Source organism: Eupeodes corollae, chromosome 2, assembly GCF_945859685.1.
Source record: "Eupeodes corollae chromosome 2, idEupCoro1.1, whole genome shotgun sequence".
NCBI classification, from domain to species: Eukaryota; Metazoa; Arthropoda; class Insecta; order Diptera; family Syrphidae; genus Eupeodes; species Eupeodes corollae.
In genome coordinates, this window is record NC_079148.1 from 80,043,543 (window position 1) to 80,065,763 (window position 22,221).

Genomic DNA, 22,221 nt, shown 5'->3' on the forward strand with positions numbered 1-22,221 from the left:
CCGACCGGTAGCCGTCTTGCCTGAAACACCCTAAAATTTTATTTGAGGTGAACTCAATCAAATTCGCTATCGGTGAATACATGTGAGTGGTGGAAAAAAGCAAAATGGGGGATTGGGCTAAAAAACAACTTTTGGAATTTTTGTGACCTGTCACAAATGACAATCAATTTTGCAAAACAAAACAATGTGTTTTGGATTTTAAGAGTAAGTTTTTGTTAATTGTTTTGATATGAAATATAATTTCATATTTTTCAGGCCAAAAACACTTTTAATGAAAAGAGTATATACAAGTTCACTTCATTGAATAAAAAGTAAGTCAAATTGCAGTGAAGGAGGTGCAACAATAATTGATTATTCTATAGTCTATGTTTCATTTTAAATACTACCAATAACATACCATAATCCAGCAAGCAATTTCTCTGAACAAATTTTGGAGGACAAAGCAAACAAGCCGCTGATTTGCAGGCAAGTTTTTTGTATATTATATTTCTCTTAACAAAATAATATCATTGTTTTAAGCGATAGATACTGCCCATTGTGTTTGTATGTACATCGTTGACGGTGGAGGTGTCGTCATCTCTACCAATAGTCAAATGCATAGTCGTATGCAACAAAACCAGCAGCAACAACACCACCAAGTCAAGGATACCATTCAATAGTCGACCGCTAACGCTCTCCTCCCAGCAGCTCAGTGTTGGTGTTACCATGATTTAACACCAGTAACAGAAACTGCCAACTCGACATGCCAAGAAATATTATGCAAGCCGCAACAGGGCGCGGAGTAAGTACGAATCGAAGCATTCATATCATGGTCAACCCGCTTAATCTTCTAGATGTAACTACCTTGTTGCCATTGAAGGATGACAGGGATACTTAGCTGGCTGACACAGATGAGGTAGCTGAACAGAATGAAGCAACCTGCTGAGATAAATCACCTCCTAAATGAAGGGATTCGGAAATCATTGGTAAGTCTTCCGAATGAAAATTAAAAAAATAATTTCATCACTTGTGTATGTACTATTTTAGAATTATCTGCAGTTTTGGTAAACTTAGAAGAATTCCCTGAATTCGTTATGCATATTGCAAAGCCACATTTTTTCAATCTATGGATCGACTTGAGAGCCCTCTTCTGGAAGTGGTACAATTATAATCTGATCCATTTCATTGTGCGTTCGTTAACCAGAAGGTTCATGATGGCGAGACTACTTCAAAGTAAATTCTACATAAACAAACTTTGAAAGCACTAATTAATGTTTTTTTTAGCAACCAAACAAAACGAAGTGGTATTGCAACAAGTCATACAATTTGATCCGACGACATGCTTAGAATCTCATTAATTGATAATTTCCTAAATAATATCATTTTCGTTGTTGTTCCTTTCAATGGATATTCTTTTGTTTTTAAATTATTTCATGAATTTAGGTAGCCGCAAAAAGCCTTATAATGTATTATAAGGTTGGGTGCCGAATAGAATTTAAAACATATTTTTATTAATTCCACTTTATTTTAAGAACAATAGATATATTTCTCTATGACTTATATGGAGTGTCTTTGTTGTATTTCATTACACCATTTTAGTGGTGAATAATTCCTTGCAGTATTTAATCATCTGCCGTTCGACCAGCTTGGGTCGAGAATTTTGTAAAAAAAATCATACTTGTTTGCGAAAAAATTAAATACTTTAATATATACATGTTCAGAATAGGTAAACGCCATTGACAAACTACATTATGTTCTGCCAATAGATTCATATTCCCATAGAAAATCCCCTTTAAAAGTGATTCCACCTATTTAGTTATGCCTCCTTATAGGTTTGGATGCAAAAATAATAATTCATTTTAAAACGCTATCTCTTTTTTTTTTCAAAAAAAAAAAAAAAAAAAAAAACAAATAAAAACCAAAAGACATCTATTATTATAAAGTTTGATAAAATAAACAAAATACAAAAATCATATATTCATATATTCTAATGTCCAAAAGTGAAACAAATCGTTCCACTGGTTTGTGTTCAATTTCACACTGTTCCAATGTCAGATTTCTGTCAAAAAATGTTCGGTTGCATTTGAATCAGGATTTTTTTTTCAATGTCAAACATTTTCAACGAACGCTATAAACGATCTATCAAAAATCTTCCAATGATTGGTTTCAATGATGGAAAAAAATAGTACTTATAAGGCTAGGCACACACATGCAACTTTTAGTCTCGAAACTGTTTGGTTTCTAAACTGAGAACTATAGACTTATATGAGCGTCCGCGCACATGCAGAAACCATTCTGTCGCCCACTCGAGCAACTTTTTAATTTGTGTTTTGACACAAACTAGACGATCACCTCGAACCAATTCCTCAGTTTATGTCACAAGGAATTATAGGTAACTGCGCGGATATTCAACTAAATCGTTTAATAATTTTCTGTAAGTGCAAGAAAGAGAAAAATTTAGTCAAGGTGAATAAATGTTTCCTGTGTATTGATTTATTTCGTTGATTGCTTTTGGAGTTGCTTATGTGTGCGATGTTTGGGCAACTAACGATCAAACTATTTGGTTTCGAAAAAGTTGCATGTGCGCGCCTAGCCTTAAGGGATTTTGTTAGTTTACTTGTAGGTAACTAAAAAATAAATGTCATCTGCATAATATGAAAGATATGTTAAGAAAATGTGATAAATTCATTAATCTGTTATGTTGCTCATTTTTGTTTTCAAATTTGTACACAAACTTTTTTTTTTCAAGTTGGCAAGCGTGGGTATACCTATCGTCCACTTGAATTCACTTTCATTTCCAATATTGAGGTATTAGCTATACTAAACACAAACACGAAGTGAAGAAAATGCAAAAATATACCAAGAAACGGAAAGACGAACGTCAAAATCATGCTAGGCATAGCTTCTACGTGCATACCGAGACAGATTTATTTCTACTCTAATTTGTATTTATTCCTTTCTCTTTCGCACTTCATTGATGCAAGGAAAAACATGCGCCGTGTAATACCGGACTTAGCAAACTACTATTGAACGCAGCCATTTAGTTACTGAATGATCCCATTTGGTAAATGGGTTAAAAAGAGCAAGTATCAAACTCACACACAAAAACACTCTATTCTTCTATTTCAACTGCTCTGCTCATTCTTTATCTATATCTGGTCCGCTTCATATCTGTTTATTTTTTCGTGGTGAGTTCGTGTCAAAAGTTTTTCTTTCCATAATAGAAACCAACAAAAGTATAATCCAAGAGGAATTTTAAAATTTGTATACACAAATCAAAATTCAAGTCATCGGCACAATGGACATGAGTTTGGATGATATCATTAAAACCAAAAAAATTGCACCGCATTTTGTTAAAAAAGTGCCTTTGTAAGTATGAAACAACAATTTTCTGAGTGGAAAAAAATGTTTAGTGAGTTTAATAATTCTCGTTTTCCAATAAACAGTAAAAGTGCACCTTATATCCCTGGAAAGGTCTTCACCAAAGACAACCGAATCAAAGATGCTAGATTGAAGATTATCGAACGTAATCGTGCTAAAATTCGTGACGCCCGCGATAAGTTGACCGAAATAACAAGATCTGGTGGCGATGCCCGTCTACGTCTGGTCAGGAAACATGGTATCGTAAGTTCCAGCCATAGAAATAGGAAATCACCAGTATCAAGGGCTCTTAGCAATCGCAACGCTAAATTCGCCCTGAACGATCGAAACCGATTACCAGATGTTATAGGAATACCCCGTGGTTACGTCGATTATGACAATATGGAAAGATTGGAAGAAGGTAAGACATTTTAGGAAAATCGACTAGAAACTAAACGACACTCTTTCTTTAGAGGAGTATGCAAGTTCAATAAATCGTGCTGTTACAAACGAGTTGGCGTACGATAACTTTAGAACTGAAAGACATCCAAAAGACCCGTGGGAAGCTAATGGTGGTGATCCTTTTGAACTGTACAATATTCCAATATCGAGAGCTCCTCCAGAAATTACTCCTGATGACTCGATCCGAAGGCAATTTCGGCCATTGTCGCCTTCGAGGACAATAAGGCAATTGAGTCCTCCGTTTTCGCGACGCTACATCCCTCAGCCAGCCTCCCACTTGTCCTATGAAATGCGTTCCCGATTAGAACACGCACCCGATCGCAATGTTTCGATGGGAATATTCTCAAATCCCTTGAAACCACAAAATAGTTCCCAAATGTCGGGATACCGAATCGTAGTGAGCAATTTAAACACAAGTGTGACCGAGGGAGACATAAAGGAACTTTTCGAAGACTTGGGTGAGCTATACGAGTCTCGTTTGGTGCGTCCAGGCATCGCGGAGGTCATCTACAAAGACCTTAAAGATGCAGAAAAGGCAGTCGAGACTTATCACAATAGGCAATTAGATGGACAACCTATGAAATGTTTGCTAGTGAATCCTCGTGCATCAAGTAAACCCACTGCTCCTGCAATTAAAATTATAAAGTAAATAAATTAAAAACAACAAAATCAGTTGTTACCATCATGTCTCACCGAATCATTGTATTTGTTTTTATTTGCTTGCAGCTCAAATTCCACAAATCGAGTGCCATCCGGAAAACCGCCCGTAGAAATTGATATAGACGCCTTACATAAAGTCCTCTTTCGTCGACATTAAATTAATTTAAGCTTAGGAAACCAGTTTTTAGTAAGAAAACAGTCTACGAATAAACAAACAAGCTTATATTTATACACATAAATAAGAAACATGACTTAAAGAACATTAAAAAAATTTGAATGGTTTTTGCGTTTACGTTAGCGAGAGCGTTTTAGAAAACAATGTACTTTTTGATTTGCATTCATAATTATAATAAATTTGAATACCTTCTAGGAGTTTGTGAACAAAATAATTGAATTGACATTTTTGTTTTAACATCTTCTCTGTGAGTAATACAAAAAACTCAATTAAAGTGTATCATAGTTAAAAGGGTCTTGACTGAAAAGGTAAAGTATCTTAAGTCTCCTTAAATGAATGACTCTTATTAAGAATTGAAAGGCGCACAGTTCTGCCAAATTTATGTTATAAATAAATTAAAATAATAGAGAACTAGGGCCTAGTGACTTGTAACTACCGACCATTTCTGTGTGCAAGTAATTTCAGGGATAGTGGGGTAGTGGGGAGCTACAGTTTTTATACCGAATCCAAACGACTGATTTGGAAAAACTACGCCAACGATTAAGCCCGATACACGATCTATAAGAAGGCATTGAAATTTTAAAAATTCACTCCATGAATGGTAAATTTACAAGAAATGTTTTCTCACCCTGTTATTTCTTGAAGAGGTGATTACAATTGGCAAACGAGACCTTGTGAGATCTGCAGACTCTTTTTCTTTTTGGGGTTCACATGAGAGAATAGAAAAGAGGTATATATCCTAATGTTCCACAATTAATTCAAGAATTAAAAGCTGAAATTCGTGAAGTTGTCGAGGACATTATGTATAGCGCAAATGTGCGAATTGATCATGCAAAATGTCATGATACTACAACCGTAGCTATTTATTTGATTTTAAATGGCTTATATTTCGTTTTGCAATGAACAATGCAATGAAGCATCATTGATCTACCTAAAAAAATACTAATTTTTGAATATCAAAATAAAGTTTCTTAAACTTTAAATTTACAAATTATACACTCCACTTCAACATTTTTGAATTTTTTTCCAAATGTTGAAGGTTTTTGTGCCATCTGCTGATGCTAAAAAAAGCAATGCGATTTTTTTCTAAGTCTAAGTGGCTCTTATCCTCACTTAACAGCAGCTTGAAGACGAGAAATTTTAAGGTGTGTATCTGTAAGCTCATAAGATTTAATAGTTAATACAAATTCAAGTCATAAATTATACTTAAGAAACAAACACAATACTTAACAAAAAAGGGAAAGTTGTTCGATTAGAGTTTTCAAGACTAATTTCTCTGGTAAATTTTTCCATTTCTTGGCCTTTGTAACCTTTGTGTTAAGTGTGCGACTCTACCTTTCATGTTAAGGGCTATCGGATATTTTTCCATAGAATTTATTGATTTTTGGGATCGAATGTGTCACCAAATTTTAATTTCGAAACATAAGTTCCTGGTTCGTATGGTAGCTTTTCAAATATTTAAATTACGAATAGAACAATAACACTGATAAAACTCGGAAATAATTATTCCAGGATTTTCAAAGTATTATCTGATGTTCCACAAGGAAGCCATCTTGGGCTTTTTCTGTTTAATATTTTTAAAAACGAAAACACCATGTCTTATCTATGCAGCTGATATACAAAAAAAAGATGATTTAAATTATGTAAGCTAATTGATGTGATGTCCAAATAGTAGGCTATGGATCTGGCCCTCCAGGTTGGGGATTGTGCTGACGGGGTCACCAAAGAAAAATATTCTAGTTGCGAAGCACCAACAAGCCTCGGATACGAAATAAGGACTACGAACTTCGGATCTGTACGTGGAATGTTAGGTCCCTTAACAAACCACGGGCAGCCGAGCAATAAGCGGAAGCCCAAAACTGTCTTTAAGAGATTTTAACGCCCAGCTAGGAAGAGAAGACATCTTTGGTAGCACAATCGGGAGATACAGCCTGCACTGCACCACCTCCAACAACGGATTCAGGCTGATCGATTTTGCTTTGAAAACCAGTGGCAACATTGTAGTGCAACCATCAGAGATACTGCCACTGAAGTACTAGGGGTCACATGGCCACCACAGCCAAACCCCTGGTTTGACGGCGAACGTCGGCAAACGCACGCAGCAGAGGAAAACCGGCTTCTTAGGTGCAAAAAAGGGAGCATAAAAAGCGCGCGATCGAGAAGATAGAGAGATGTCACAACAGGAATGAGGTTCGAAAATTTAACCAAAAGGCGCCAAATACAGAGGCATCAGTCTCCTGAACATTGTATATAAGATCCTTTCTGCCATATTATGTGAACGTCGTAAGCCGTTCGTCAAAAATGATCAAATATTCACATTACGGCAGATCTTGTAAAAAACCCTGGAACTTCAAACCGATACCCACAATCTTTTTATCGATTTTAAAGCCCACTGTGACAGTATCTATAGAGAAGAGCTCTATAGAGCAAAGTCTAGTGTTGGCATCACTATAAAACTTATCCGTTTGTGCAGAATGACGATGGAGAATGCACGCTGCTCTATTAAGGTCGGAAAAGATCTCACCGATGCATCTGATGTCGGTTCTCATTTATGGCGCTGAGGCCTGGACCCTGTCAAAGAAAGATGAGAGCACCTTAGGATGCTTCGAGGTGATTTTTTGGCCCGCCTGCATAGATGGAGAAGTATTAACGACAAACTGTACGGGCTATACAGCGACACTGACCTGGTTAACAGAAATAAAGTCCAACGACTTAGAAGGCTGGATCACGTAGAGCGAATGGGCATCAAAGCTCCAGCCCGGCAGTTCTTCGAGTCTAATCCCGAGGGACGGTGCAGTAGAGGAAGACTGCAACTCAGGTGCCGCACGAAGGTGGGTAAAGACCTCAACCACCTTGGCGTGCGAAACTGGAGACAGCTAGCTAGTGACCGAGCAGGATGGAGACGCATGTTGGTTGAGGCCCAGGTCCGCCCGGACTGTAGTGCCACCTTAAGTAAGTAAGTAATTACATTCCAGGAAACGAATGAGTTTTTTGTAGCATGATTCGAAATGGGAAATTTACGTCTTTTCTTTCTTCATTTAGTTCTAAAATTTTAATTATAAACTATCTCTAAATTAAAATTTGACGGTTTTTTACCGTCACTTTTAAGAATGGAAAGTCTAATATCGATGAGTCCTAGGAGCTTAATTACCGATATCTATATCTGAATTCTCAATAACACTTATCGACAAAATTATGCTTTTTTTCTTTTCCACAAACAAACTAATACTTGTTTTAAATTCTAATCACGCCTTTAAATTAAATTAAAATTGCTAAAAACAACCAAAAATGGGGTTTTCAAGGCTAGGTTAAAACTTAAAATATCTCTTAATTTTTCTTTTCTGGGTACAATTTAAATGATTTAAGTATCTTGTTGAGTTTCTGAAAATTCTCATTATAGTCCGGTCAATTTAGACATTTGACCCACGACAAATTCAGGGGAAGCTGAAAATTCTTAAAATTGTTTAAATTATAATTATAAACATTGTCTTAAAAGTCCCAACCGATCCCATGTAAGGAAAAAATTTTAGCGGGGTAATAAGGTCCAAAAAATGAGTTTTTCGCGATTTTCTTGAAAACGGTAAGTTTTATCGCAAAATTACCCCAGACATAATTTGTAGATCAGGGAATTTCCTATAAAAAAGGTATCAATAATTTTTTCCCTAAAAGCCACCGCTTCTGAGATATAACGATGCAAAAAATTGCGAGCGTCATAATATGCCTAAGTACCTCACCCATATACTTTCTGTAGCTGTAATGTAATGGTCCCAGAGCTACTGTCGTATTTGATGGCTATAATGATTGCACGACAAATATTAAAGCAGCAGAACAGCGTCGTCGAACTTTGGCAACATCTTCATCTTCCGACATTTTATTTGATGAATTTATGACAGTTCCTACTAGTCAACAGAAATTTTTGGCAAATACTCACAACAAGTCTCGATTTATTTCAATGTTAAAAGAAAAGTTTACTGCTGAGAATATACTGGTTAAACAAGCTCATAACGACGCCGATGTACTGATTATCGAAAAAGCAATAGAACAAGTTAACATGACAAATATAACGATTGTTGTGGGTGAAGATGTAGATTTACTCGTGTTACTCACTGCTCGAAGTCCAGCTGAAACAACTATTTTCTTCTTAAAACCAGGAAAATCTCAAAATCAATCAGAGTTTTATTCATCAAAAAGTTTGTCGACTTTTGCAAAGTGTCGAAATCACATACTATTTTTACACGCCATAACTGGCTGTGATACGACATCTGCATTTTACAGGAGGGGTAAAACAACTGTATTCAAAATGTTTGAAAAGCAAGACTTACTTGCAACTGCTGAAGTTTTTAAAAAATGTAATTCAACTCCAGAAGAAGCTATTACCAACGGAATGCACTTTCTTCTTCGTATGTACGGAGCTCCTAAAAAAACTACCTGCTTAGACAAGTTTCGATATGCATCTTTTGTCAAAAATACTCGAAATAAGAAACAAGTACAATTAGCTTGTCTTCCTCCAACCTCAGTCTCTGCTCATCAACATCTTCTTCGGGTATACTACCAAGTTCAAGTGTGGCTTGGTTATCAACTAAACCCAACAGATTGGGGTTGGAAGTTGGTCGATAATATATTAGAACCAATTCAGAATTTGCTTCAACCTGCGCCGGAAAAATTGCTCAACACTATCTTTTGTAACTGTAAAAAAGGATGCAATGCTAAATGTGGTTGCAAAAAAGTTGGGCTGTTTAGTTCTCTGGCTTGTACGAATTGTCAAGGCCAGTCTTGTTCTAATGTAGAATCACCAACAACAGAGGATTCATTTAATACTGACGAAGAAACATGTGATGCTTCACTTTTAACACAATTCACCTATAGTCAGGATGAAGAAGAAGAAGAAGAAGAGGAAGAAGAAGAAGTGATTGACGATTCCGAATCCGACGAATAAACTATTAATTTCTAAATCTAATCACAACAGACCCGTGGAATAGGCCTATTGGGGAAACCACGTTAAAAAAAAACGCGCTAAGTACACTACCTCAGAGGTGGCGTGGAAACGTGTGCGTTTATGACGCTTGCAATTTTTTGCATCGTTATATCTCAGAAGCGGTGGCTTTTAGGGAAAAAATTATTGATACCCTTTTTATAGGAAATTCCCTGATCTACAAATTATGTCTGGGGTAATTTTGCGATAAAACTTACCGATTTCAAGAAAATCGCGAAAAACTCATTTTTTGGACCTTATTACCCCGGGATCGGTTGGGACTTTTAAGACAATGTTTATAATTATAATTTAAACAATTTTAAGAATTTTCAGCTTCCCCTGAATTTGTCGTGGGTTTACTGATTTTTTGGTCTAATTTGACCGGACTATTAGTTATGACTATGACTTTTTATTTGACTACATCAGGCCCATCACGAATACAATCGGAAATTTTTACGGTTCCTAAAAAAAACTATTATCAAATACGTTCATAGTGGAAAATCTCCACACGTCGTAAAAGTTTTCGATTCAAATGGAAAAAATGTATACTTTCATAGTTTTGAATAATACGTTTTGGACTTAATTTTCAGTGCCCATTTCGAATCCCAACTTAATTTTAACTAGTTGCTCAACTTTTAAAAATACCCGTTTTCAGGATTATTTTTATAATTTTTTAATATATTTCAAAAACTTGATATAATAGAATTATGTAGAGAACAGATTCGTTACAAGAACAAATCTACTTTCAAACCCTTTTCCTTTTTACTGTTGAAAATCATTTTAGCATAAAAGATTTAGCGTTTCTTTATGACTTTTGTAAAACAGGTAAAATCTAACAACTTATGGAACCCCATTCTAAAAGTGTTCCCAATATTTAGCATAAAATTAAAATCAATGTTAGTATGATGCAAATACAAAATAAAAACTTTATTAACATGAAATAAATTTTGCAATTAAAAATGTTTTTTTTCTTCTGTTTTTCAATCAACCGAGTACATTCATTTGCATTATGGTGCATTTCAAGAAAGAAAAATAAAGAAAGCTATAAGTTAAAATATGATTGTTTTTGTTTGTTTGTTTTATTTTTGAATTAACATAAAAATTCACTTCCCGAAACATGACAATTCAGGAAAATAAAAATATAATCGATTCAGCATTCCAGCAGCGCCCATCATGTACTTAGAGTCCGACGGCTCTTACAGGGAGACAGTAAGCTCTTTCCGTTGCAGTTTTCTCAGTTGTTGTCTTGTTTGTTTTTTTTTCTACCAAGAAACAATTGCTCCAATATCTCCTTGGTTTGTCGGCAAAGCAAGCTGACACATATCTGCTTAGTGAGAGAGTTCATAACGCAGGCTTCCACATCTGACTGACCCTCTAACGTTTTGGGTTTTGTTTGTGAGTATGGCGTTTAATGTTTTGTATTAAATACGCTGATGAAGGAATGCCCACTCATTAAAGTTAACCGAACTTTTGAGACGCATTTAACATTTTCTCTAAACTTGTCTGTGTTCTTTCCTTGCTGATTTCTTGACGCTATATTTTTGTATTTGTTAATTTTTTGGTTTGGTTTTGTTTTTGGTTTTATTTATAAATTGCTTCTTCTAAATATTTATATATTTTTTGTTTTGTTTTCTTTGTTTTATTAATTATTGTTCTTCTTGTTGTTGTTTGTTTGCATTGTTATTTTCCCAACACGCTTGTATCACTTTTTGTATCTTTATTATGTACTCTTATACCAGTTACCACACAATGAATGCAACTGGGTGCTGTTTCTGTTGTCGTTAGATTATTTTAACCTTCCTCCATGCAATCAATACGGTTGAGAAAATTGGCTTTGGTTATTAAAGCCAATGCTAGGACGGTCTCCAACGTTTACCTTAAAAAAAAAAAGAAATTCAATATGTAAATTTTGTTATACAGGTAATAAGGCAGAGAGATGCAGAAAGGGTTCTCAAGAAAATTGCGTGGGTGGTTTTTTTTACCATAGCAGTTTGAAAAAAAGGTGAAAATTTTGTTTAACCCTAAATATCTTACGAACCAAAAACGCTAGAGACTTGAATTAAATTGTATATAATATATTGTAACGTGATATCAAAGAAGTATATTTTTTGAAAAAAATCCATTTAACGGTTTTTTTTATAAATCAAAAAAACTGAAAAAAAATTTGTCACCTCCAAAATTTTACGACTAAAATATGATTTCATCTCCAAAACAATTTTGCGCAACGAAAAATAATGTTTTTGGTAAAATTTTGAGAAAAATCGAATTGACAGTTTTTTTTTTTTATAAAAAATAAAAATCTAAAAAAAAACATTACTCAAAGTTGGTAAAAATTAAATATCGATTCAAATATCTTTTCAAAAACTTAAAATTTAGGCTTCAAACTTATTTATCTTATAAGAAATATTGTTTTCAACATTCTAAAAAATGTTGAGAAAAATCGAATAGACAGTTTTTTTTACAAAAAATAAAAAACGAAAAAAAAAATAAAAAAAGTTGGTAAAAATTGATTTTCGACTCAAATATATTTTCAAAACTTTGAGATATTGGGTTTAATTTACTTTTATCTTTCAAAAAATATTGTTGTTAACATTCAATAAAATTTTGAAAAAAATCGAATTGACAGTTTTTTTTTACAAAAAATTAAAAACCGAAAAAAAAATTAACAAAAGTTGGTAAAAAATTATTTTCGACTCAAACATCTTTTCAAAAATTTAAGATAATAGCTTCTAACTAATTTTTACTTATAAGAAATATTGTCTTAAAAATTAGGAGACATTTTGAGAAAAATCGAATTAACAGTTTTTTTTACAAAAAATTAGAAACCTAAAAAAAATGTATAAAAGTAGGTAAAAATTGATTTTTGACTTGAATATTTTTTCAAAAATTGTAGATATTGGCTTTAATCTACTTTAACTTTTCAAAAAAATTGTTGTTAACATTCAGTTAAATTTTGAAAAAAATCGAATTGACAGTTTTTGTACAAAAAAATTAAAAACGTAAACAAAAGTTGGTGAAAGTTGATTTTCGACTCAAATATTTTTTCAAAAATTTGAAATATTGGCTTCAAACTGTAAACTTAAAAAAAAAAAATAAAACTCTAAAAAAAAATACTAAAACTTGGTAAAAAATTACTTTCGACTCAAAAAGCTTTTCAAAAATTAAAATTATTGGCTTCAAACTTATTTTATTTCACAAAAAATATTGTTTTCGATATTCAGTAATTGTTATATAAAAATCCAACAGTCCGTTTTTTCATAATAAAATAAAATCTACAAAAAGTAGTACGCAAATTTTGTAAAAAATGAAAGCAGTACAAAAAAACAAACTTTTAAGCAAGACAAATCGACAGGATGGGAAGTTATCAGTGTGTGTCGCATCCCAGCCTCTTTTTTTGTTTATAATTAAAAGGCAGGGGTTATTAAAACCCTTAACATGTTTAAAGTTTGAAGCATTGCGAGCTTCAGGGAACTAGAGAAGGACTAAAGAGGAGATACCGGTGCACATTGGTCTTAATACAGGGAAAAACAGAGTTTTACATTCTCGATGTGCGGTTAAAGAAAGAAGTGTGTGTATTAGGGCTGAATTTTTTGAAGTAGGGTGGATGCAATGCAACTGGCTAATTCCTCAGAACATTTTTTCCGTATTACAAAGGCAACAAGAAACAATTCGACAGTGTTCGTTTGAAGAAAATGTTACGGTTGTAGTTCTTTTTTTTTATTTTATCCAAAAGACTTCAACTTGTTCTTGTTGCATCTGCCCAAATATGTTAACTATATTCAAGTTTGGACCAAATAAAGACTTTGTAAATTATGATGAGATCATAAGGTGTGATTGTCTTGCACCGTCGGCGAAATCCTATGCACCTAACAGCATTTTAGGCAATGTTGAATATGTGATCATTCCATAAGATCGGTAATCGGTGATGCATATACTCAATACTATAAGTTGATTGGTTGACTCGATGCATTAAATTCTACATATTTAATAATTCTCCATTGGACTATGATGTCGAGATAGTAATTTAATGAGCTTATCATACGCTGCTATTGAACTGGCACATTTGAAGGACTAGGATGTTAATCTAGAAACGAGTATAAAAAAATGAAGGTATTGTCGCCGGCGAAACAGTTTATCGTTCATGAATATTTTGAAAAGTATCGGAGACAAATCGGATACAACTTTTTATGAATGTGTACAAAGGTAGTTTCTAGTCCAACAAAGAATAGATTCATCAACACCAAAAGCACGCTATTTCAATAAGGGAGCTTGTCGCCAAACTCTATCAAACTCTGATTCCGTATTTATTAGGGTCAGAGGTAAGAAGTTTAGGGCTATGGCGGATTGAGGAATTTGAGTTGGCTCGTCGACAAACTGAGTTACTTGATTTATGATGGCTCTAAGTTAACCCATTTAGATTAAATTCCGAATGATTGAAGTCTTTACCTATATGAGTTTCACTCAATGCCCAAATAGCTTGCTAAAATCCACCTTAAATTTACCTAGCATTATGATATTCGAAGGCTAATGAAAACGTCAGGTGAAGTCAGAATTTGTTCTAATATCTTTTCTTTCTTTCTAAAAAGTCAATTACAATTTAACAATGAGCGGTGGAAATGTACCCGAATATGGTAAATATTTCGTCGATGACAAACACTTTTGGGGGCATTTTTATTTATGCAATACAAACACATAAGTAATTCAAGTCCTCATGCCACCAAAACAAAGCAAAATTAATATTCTTAACTTGTCTATGACAACAAAACAAAAATAAGGCGACAATTTAATTTAAAACAAACAGTTAACGAAACGTGATAATTTGCAATAAAAAATTAGAAAGAAATCTAGAAAATAAAATAAAAATTATACCAAAAAACATAAAACTTACGTTGAAAGCAACATCCTGTGATAGGATGCCATCCATTTGGGAAATTTGTCCAAAATCTTGAGACAAATCATGTTGTTGCGAAAGTGTAAAGCCAGGTTGTGACATATTTTGGGACATAAGTTGCTGAGTAAGTGGTATTCCGGTTCCTTGGCTATTGCGGTTTTTCGAAAATAGTTTATCATTATTTGCCGAGCCATCACCCCGTGAGTTCTTTGGCATAACTCGTTCGCCGATTGCTTGACGTCGTCCTTGTTTTGCAGCTTGAATAGCCTGTTGATGTTGGTTATAAAAACGAGGTGGTATGTTGCTCATATTCATGAACATGCCTACAGGAACTGGCATGTTATTCATGGCCGCTTGTGCTCGTTCCGGGGATATATAACTGATTGAGTCATGGTGAGATCTTCCAAACATATCCATGCCCATGTTGCGTGCTGGATATCCTCCCAAGGGATTCATTGATGCTCCAGATGGATTAAAACTATGACCAATAACACCTAAATTAACATTCGAGTTAGGTCCAAAATTACTATAGCCACGCATTGCCGAACGATCATACATTGATCCTGGCACCATTGCTTCTTTGGCATCGCACATCATGGTGCTCATAAAGTGTGCACCAATATTCATGGTATTAACAAGTTTTTTGGGCTTCTGAAACTGTATGAGTGATTCCTTTAGATTATTTAGCGAACCTTCGACCAAAACCTTTCGGTCCTTATAGAAATTCAATAGATGATTCCAAAGAGGCTGCTTAGATAGAACTTTAGGATTACCAACAATAATTGTTCCATACTTTGAGCGAGTAAGCGCCACATTCAATCGACGAGGATCGTTCAGAAAACCAATTCCCTGACGTTCGTTGGAACGAACGCACGACATTATAATTATGTCTTTTTCACGGCCTTGGAAGGCGTCAACACTAGCAATTTCGATTTCTTGATATAGTTTAGAGTGCAGACTTCCTTGGTATTGCATGTATTGCACCAAGTAGGCTCTTTGACCTTCATATGGTGTAATAATGCCAATTTGTTCAGGTTTAACACCAGCTTTTAAGAATCGGGTTGTTATTTTCTCGACATTAGCTGCTTCGGTACGATTTAAATAGGATGTTCCTGAGCCGGCAATTTCTTCTGAACCTTGTGTGACAAGGAAAAACATAGGTCGATCTGCTTGCGGCCATGGAAAATCGATTTTCAGCTTACGATCTTCAGCACACACTCCATTCTGTAAACTTCCCTCATAAAAGAAATTTGAAGGGAATTGCGAAAGCTCAGGATGCATACGATACTGAACTTCTAAGCGGAATGGCCGAATTCCAAGCACAACCAAGCGTTCAAATAAACTCTGAGAAAGACCAGCGCGAGCTGCTTTCTTACACATTACTACGGGGCCTAGTTGACAATGGTCTCCTACTAAAATCAATTGCTTTGCTCCAAGAACCACTGGAACCATACATTCAGGTTCAGTAGATTGCATGCTTTCATCGATGAGGATCGATGAGAACTTTATGCTTTTAAGACGCGGATCACCAGCTCCCACGCAAGTGCAGCATATAACATCAGCCGCCTCGAGAAGTTGAAATTCCGCAGCGCGCTTGAGCATCCGATAACGTTTCTCATCGGCTCGACTTAATTCTCCTGTTTCATCCTTAAGCTGTTGCAGCTGCTTAAGTTCAACGTTAGTTTCCATGTTACGAATTTGATTGTGCAGTGCTAAGAAGCTTACTGGGCTGTCAATGGCTTCACGGGATTTAGCACACACTCTGACAACTTTCAAATTAGTTCTGTGAATTTTTTCGGTAAGCTGATCGACTGCAGTGTTACTGGGCGCACACACCAACACGGTGCCACCATTTTGCTTCACCAGCTGATAAACTATGGTAGCCGATGTGACTGTTTTTCCGGTTCCTGGTGGTCCCTGAATTAGAGACAATGGTCGCTGAATTGCATGCTTAACGGCATACACTTGCGATCGATTCAAATCAGGCAAATTTGGTGCACTAAACAACTTGGGAACAGGCCCACGGAAAACATCGTCCCAACCATCGGGACGGCCATGTCCCAAAAGGTGAGCATAAATGTAATGCGAAACTGAATTGCGATCCATGGCGAAGACCTTCAAGGCCCTTAACATTCGATCAAACGACGTGCATTTCCAAATAAAATCCACTGCGAAGCTCGAAGTAAATTTAATTGGGGCACCAGAATTGTTTTTCAATTCCAGGCCGATATCCTCGCCATAGTTATCGGGTACTTTGATAACATGACCAATTTCATTCCATGGCTCATGCAGTTCTCCTGCATAGCGAAGCCTCAACTCATCACCATGCATCAGTTTCATATCGCTATCGGTTTTGGCCAAAGTAAAGTAGGCAATTGTCTTTTTGTTCAAACCTACATCCCAGCGAACCTCAATATTTTCTTGGGTCTGAGACTCTTTTAATTTTTTATCATATTCCGCTTCCAAACGCACCAATGGTCCGAAAACCTTTTCGTATTGATAACCATCTTCATAACGCAACAGCACTTGAGTTGGTTCGGTATCGATGCCTGGTTTTTCTAGGTCTTGGAAAGTAGCTTCAATATTTTCCTTCCAGAGTTCTTCAAGCTTATTTATCTGTCCAGCTGATATTTGGCGAGCACGTAATTGCTCTTGATCCGAAGGCACTTTCACTAACCATGCGAGGAAACAACGATCGCTTATTAATGGTTTCCATTGTTCCTGATCCCAGTTCATGTCCTTGAGGGAATTTTGTGCAGCACACGGTTGCCTAAAAGATACATTTTGAGGTTTCAATATTACATAAATATTTTAAAAGCCATGATTTATAAAATGTTTTCCAATTTCAATCGTCAAAACAAATAATTTGAAAAAAAAAACCTTAAATATTAATTTGGTTAATATGGCCACCATGTAAGGTTTTATTACCACCACAAAGACCACGTTTAATTGTAAGTTTAGGAACGTATTAATGGTCTTAAATGTGATTATATTTTTTGAGTCGAAAGTTGAATAAAAAAAAGAAATTAGTATCTGAGATTTTTCAGTCCAAAGATAGACATAAGCGCAAAATTTTTTAAGGAATGAGTTGAGACAAGTTAGCTAAGGTTGAAGTGGCTGTGTATGGTGGAGTATCTAGGCTTTTAATATAAAGACATGTTTCAAGGGCTTAAGTGCCAATTTTGGAAATAATATTTAGTTAGAACACTTATCTATAGCTTAAAGCAAGCGTCAAATCATTCAATCATTCCCAAATTCCAACGTTTTCTAAACATGCTATATTCATAACCTAACATGTATTGTTCAAAAACAGGGAGTATACATAGCAACCCTCACTATTTATTAATGCAACTATTATTTTCAGTCTGCCTACTCATAGATTGGAGAATTTAGCTAAAAAAAAAAAAACAAATTTTAAAAAAATACTGTTTTGCGTACAACTTTTGAAAAGAACTTAAAAATAGGTGGTTCTTGAATTTAAAAAAAAAAATGTGCGTATGTCATTTCTCTTGAAATTAAAAACAAACAATTTAAGGTGAACAAATAAGTTGTGAAGAAAGTATAGTGTGGCACTTACATATTACTCGTGGTGATTTCTGTTCGATTTTTGAGATGCTTAAAGCTTTATATTAAATTAATAGATTTGAGAGCGGGTGCGATTGATTTAGGTTGATTTGGATTCTTTTGGTCTTGAATTATTTGTGGAAGTCCAGAGGAGTTTTAAAAGGTGAATAAATATGAAAAAGCTCCCAAAAGAGAACAACAGTACGACACTGTGCCGAAACAGTTCGTACAAATGTTACACACTTAAATCAACAACAAAGAATGGTGTGCGAAATTTTGATAGGAATGGTGAGCAGTGGATCTGATGAAATTTGTTTTCATGATGGTCCCGGAGGAACTTGAAAAATATTTTTAATTTCATTGCTTTGTAGAGGATCCATTGCGAAATGATGTAGCTATAGCGTTGGCTTCATTTGAAATAGCTGCGACTTTGTTAAAAGGCGGTCCAACTGTAGGTGATGCCTTAAAATAACTATTAAAGATGTAAATTAACTAAACTACAACTTGCAATGGCCTAGATATTACATGTATGCAAAGTGATTGTTTGGGATGGATGTATTTTGGCCCATTAAGGTTTACATTTCTAGTGGGACCATGATTCTGTTATCAGTTGATTTTTTAAACACATGCCTGAAATCATCATATTTGTGTCGGTACGTAAAGACATTCCAGTTAACAGCCAACAAGATGAAACCAGCAGTTGCTGGACATTGTATATAATAATGTCGCAGTATCCGAGTACGGAGTTTTTAAATGCACTAGAATGGCCTGGATTACAACATCACAATTTGCTGTTAAAGGTTGGATCAGTTGTCAGTTATTAGTGATGAATAACGTCATTGGGCCAACGATCATAAAGGTTAAATACAAACGAGAGGATGATCCCGCGTATACCTATGATTTTAACGGATTTACCAATCGATTTTGAGCGTTTAAAATTTTTAGTAAGTCTGGCCTTTGTGATGGTCACAAATAAATCGCAAGGCCAGTCGTTGCAAGTTTGCGAAATCAATTTGGTGTATTTTTATTTGGCGCATGGACAATTATACGTCGGAGGTTCGCTCGTTCGCACCACAAAACAAAACATACAGTTTATCAGAAAGCTTTAATAGACTGTATCATAACTGTGTGAGTCTATCTTTATCCTTATAAATAGCCAGTATTTCAGGAAAACTTTGTTTTGTAAGTAAGGAAAGGAACTTCACGTATTTCATTCATACCGAGTATTTTCTTGTATTAATAATGGATTCCTTTTTTCGTTTTATGTTTATTTTATACAAAAGTTTAGGTATTTTATTAATCGATTGAGGCAGTATGGACTGTTATAATCCAAACGTTTAATGGCAGCCTCGCTACCTGAGAAAATCCGAATATCAGATGTTGATATCACGTTTACTTTAACTTTCAAAACACATCTACCGAATCAAGTATGATAAGATCACCGAGATTATTGAACATTGATGGTGAAAAATGGAAGCACCAACCATTCCAAGAGCTAAATTCTCCACTAAAATATAAGTGCAAAAAGCTATGCACAATTTTACATAAAATTAACTCATACTTCTGGTTACGGAACGTTTAAGCCTAACCCGACCTGGTTATAGACACGGACAAATCACATGTGCACTAACAATATTGTGTTACTTTATTGTTCATTATGGAAATATAAGACTTGTATTTATTATTTGAAGCATACTGTAGGTACTAAACTGGTTTTAAATAACTAGCGACGTGACGTGTTCAACTTAAAACACACATAATAAATTGTAGCTTCTTTGAACAATAAAACTGTAAATACCGAAATACCAATTTCCCAATTACCTGCATAGGAGCACAACAACCGAATCTGCTTTGGCTGGTATAAATCCCAAAACGAAGACGTTGCGCACACCACATGAATAACATTCCAATACTGTTTCCCCCAAGGGTCCATCACTATGCAAAGTTACTTCGCGGTGTTTGGCACGCACTAAGTGATTGACAATATGCGATCCAGATGTATTGCCTCGTCCATTACAAAACCATTTCTTGCAATTGTTGCACATGACCACCGTGCCGGGATCATGAATGCCACAATACTTGCATGCATGCGGAGGCAGTTCTCTCACTGCCAGCGCACCATCTTCGTCGTCTTCTTCAAATTGCAGAGCAGCCATACCGTTGGTAATGCCCGGCAGCTTCGAATGAATTTCCAATTTGCGTCCGAATGCATTGCTCTTAAAATTCAAAATGAAAAAAGGAATAACAATCAAGGATTAGAGTTTTAATTTACCTGGCTGGTTGTTGCAATTGGATCTAATTGAGAGGATTGAGTCTGGGACTGAGAGGGTATTGTGAAATCGCGAAAATCAAAATCTGAAGCTTGGGTATCGGCACCGATTAGATCATTGTCCTCGGTGTCAAGGAACGTCAAGGTCTGTGAACTGGGACCATACGTGTCCACACTCATTGTAGATTGTAGATATGACAGTAAATTTTACCACGTTCTGTTGCGACTTCCGATGGAGACTGTGACGGGTGTGTTGTGTCGTAGCACCCTGAAAAAAATTTAACTGCGAAAATTTCTGAAATTCGTGGGCGGTTCAAAATTGATGGAAGAATGGCCCTTCAAATGTCACTTCACAAAAATATTTTCAATATATTTGTATTTGCTTGGTTGTCTTCTGTCCGATTTTAGTTCCGGTTTATATCAGGTATTTTTAATGATGAAATAAATGCGCGAAAACATCCGACTCACCAAAAGCATTTTCCGCTGATAAAAATGACCAACGAAAAGAAATATATGGAAAGTCTACATTTGTCATCTGTCAAAATAATTCATTGGCCTCGAAAGAACAACAAAGCATGTGAGTAAGAGAGATGTGAGTATACTTGTTCTCGCTCTTTCTACTGGATATTGGCTTTAAGAGAATTTGATATGAAAAACAGCAACCTTTCCATGCAATTTGTACTCACCATAGCTAATTCACCACCTTATGGATAGTGATGGATAGATACTTCCAGCAACGTAAGGTTGCATGCACATTGGGACTTATCAACAATAAGTACCACACATATCCTAGGGTTAAATTCTAACAGCGAAATAATTTAAGTATTTACTTATAACCTAAATAAACTGTATCTACTTATATCGCTGTCATAAATATAGTACTGAAGTGACCTTAGTACCTAGTATGTGTAAAAATAAACAAAATAAAAAAAAATTCATTTGAACAAAATTCAGTTTTGAAATGGATTGGGATTATTGAAGATAAAATAATCTTGGAAGACGTGTCCGGAGCTTTGAAGCAAAAGTGTATAACAAAATTGAGCGATTCACAAAATACGAAAATGCAAAGTTTTTTTTTTCAATTTTTTCAATTGCATTCGCTAGTGGTCTAGCTGCTTCGAACAGTAGCTTCTTCATTGAATTCGTCCAATTTGCCGATGTACTCATTTTCAAATTTTGTTTCTCAGCGTATTCTAAAATGAAAGACATTTACAAAAACACAAATAATACTTACTTTTTTATAAACTTCTGCCACCTACAATCACAACAAATATATTTTTTGTGTGCTGTCAAAATGACAGTGCAAACCGTAGAGTAATATTTAACCGTGCGTCTGTAGTTGAGTTTCCCCACAATAAAATTTAACCTTGAGTTAAATAACTTGACTACAACCATTTTATTATTGGTATGCCGAAATATTTCGGCCCCAGTTAAATATTTGTGTAAGCTTTAATTTGACTTTTGGTTAAGGACTTAAGGTCCACGAAGTTATCAAACGTATACAGTCGCAAATGCCCGAATTAGTCATGGACATTTTTATGTAAAGTGTAAAGTAATATTCACATGAGCGCGACCAACGAACGCCGAATGAATTACAAAATGTGAGTTTATATACGTTTGAAGACATATTTCAACACAAATTCTAAACAAAACGATAGCAATATAGTTTATATTTGATTTATGATACATACTTTTACTTTTCAATATAATATATGATTAAATTTAAGAAAACAAATTTATTCGTCGCGAAAAAAATTATAGTTGATACGAACTTTCAAACTTTATTCGCGTTCCACATAATCCACACTCGCAACGAATAAAATAATCGCGCGTACTTAACCTAAAAAATCATTCTTATTTTGGTTTCGGTGGTGAATGGTGTTCGGCTG

At 35.1% G+C, this 22,221-nt stretch overlaps 2 protein-coding genes and 1 long non-coding RNA gene across 5 annotated transcripts; 2 read left to right on the forward strand and 1 right to left on the reverse strand.

Moving 5' to 3' along the window:
• The first annotated feature begins 97 nt into the window (after positions 1–97).
• On the forward strand, positions 98–1,587 carry LOC129947404 (uncharacterized). Of its 3 annotated transcripts, XR_008781714.1 has the most exons (6): positions 98–204; positions 256–311; positions 363–781; positions 834–965; positions 1,027–1,212; positions 1,264–1,587. It is a non-coding gene; the product is annotated as an uncharacterized LOC129947404 (long non-coding RNA). The 3 variants fall into 3 exon arrangements; XR_008781712.1 differs by having other exon boundaries at positions 256–781; XR_008781713.1 differs by having other exon boundaries at positions 256–781; positions 860–965.
• A 1,526-nt stretch (positions 1,588–3,113) lies between these two features.
• Positions 3,114–4,859, forward strand: LOC129945403 (uncharacterized). The gene is made up of 4 exons (XM_056055140.1): positions 3,114–3,348; positions 3,426–3,760; positions 3,813–4,446; positions 4,528–4,859. Exons 1-4 carry the CDS (start codon positions 3,278–3,280, stop codon positions 4,616–4,618), a joined length of 1,131 nt encoding a protein of 376 aa, XP_055911115.1. The 5' UTR covers positions 3,114–3,277; the 3' UTR covers positions 4,619–4,859.
• A 5,646-nt stretch (positions 4,860–10,505) lies between these two features.
• Positions 10,506–20,850, reverse strand: LOC129944536 (regulator of nonsense transcripts 1 homolog). Its single transcript, XM_056054034.1, has 4 exons — positions 20,336–20,850; positions 19,885–20,279; positions 14,497–17,269; positions 10,506–11,484 (listed from the first exon to the last, which is right to left on the reverse strand). The coding sequence occupies exons 1-4, from the start codon at positions 20,510–20,512 to the stop codon at positions 11,419–11,421; spliced, it is 3,411 nt and encodes a 1,136-aa protein (XP_055910009.1). The 5' UTR covers positions 20,513–20,850; the 3' UTR covers positions 10,506–11,418.
• Between the last annotated feature and the right edge of the window lie 1,371 nt (positions 20,851–22,221).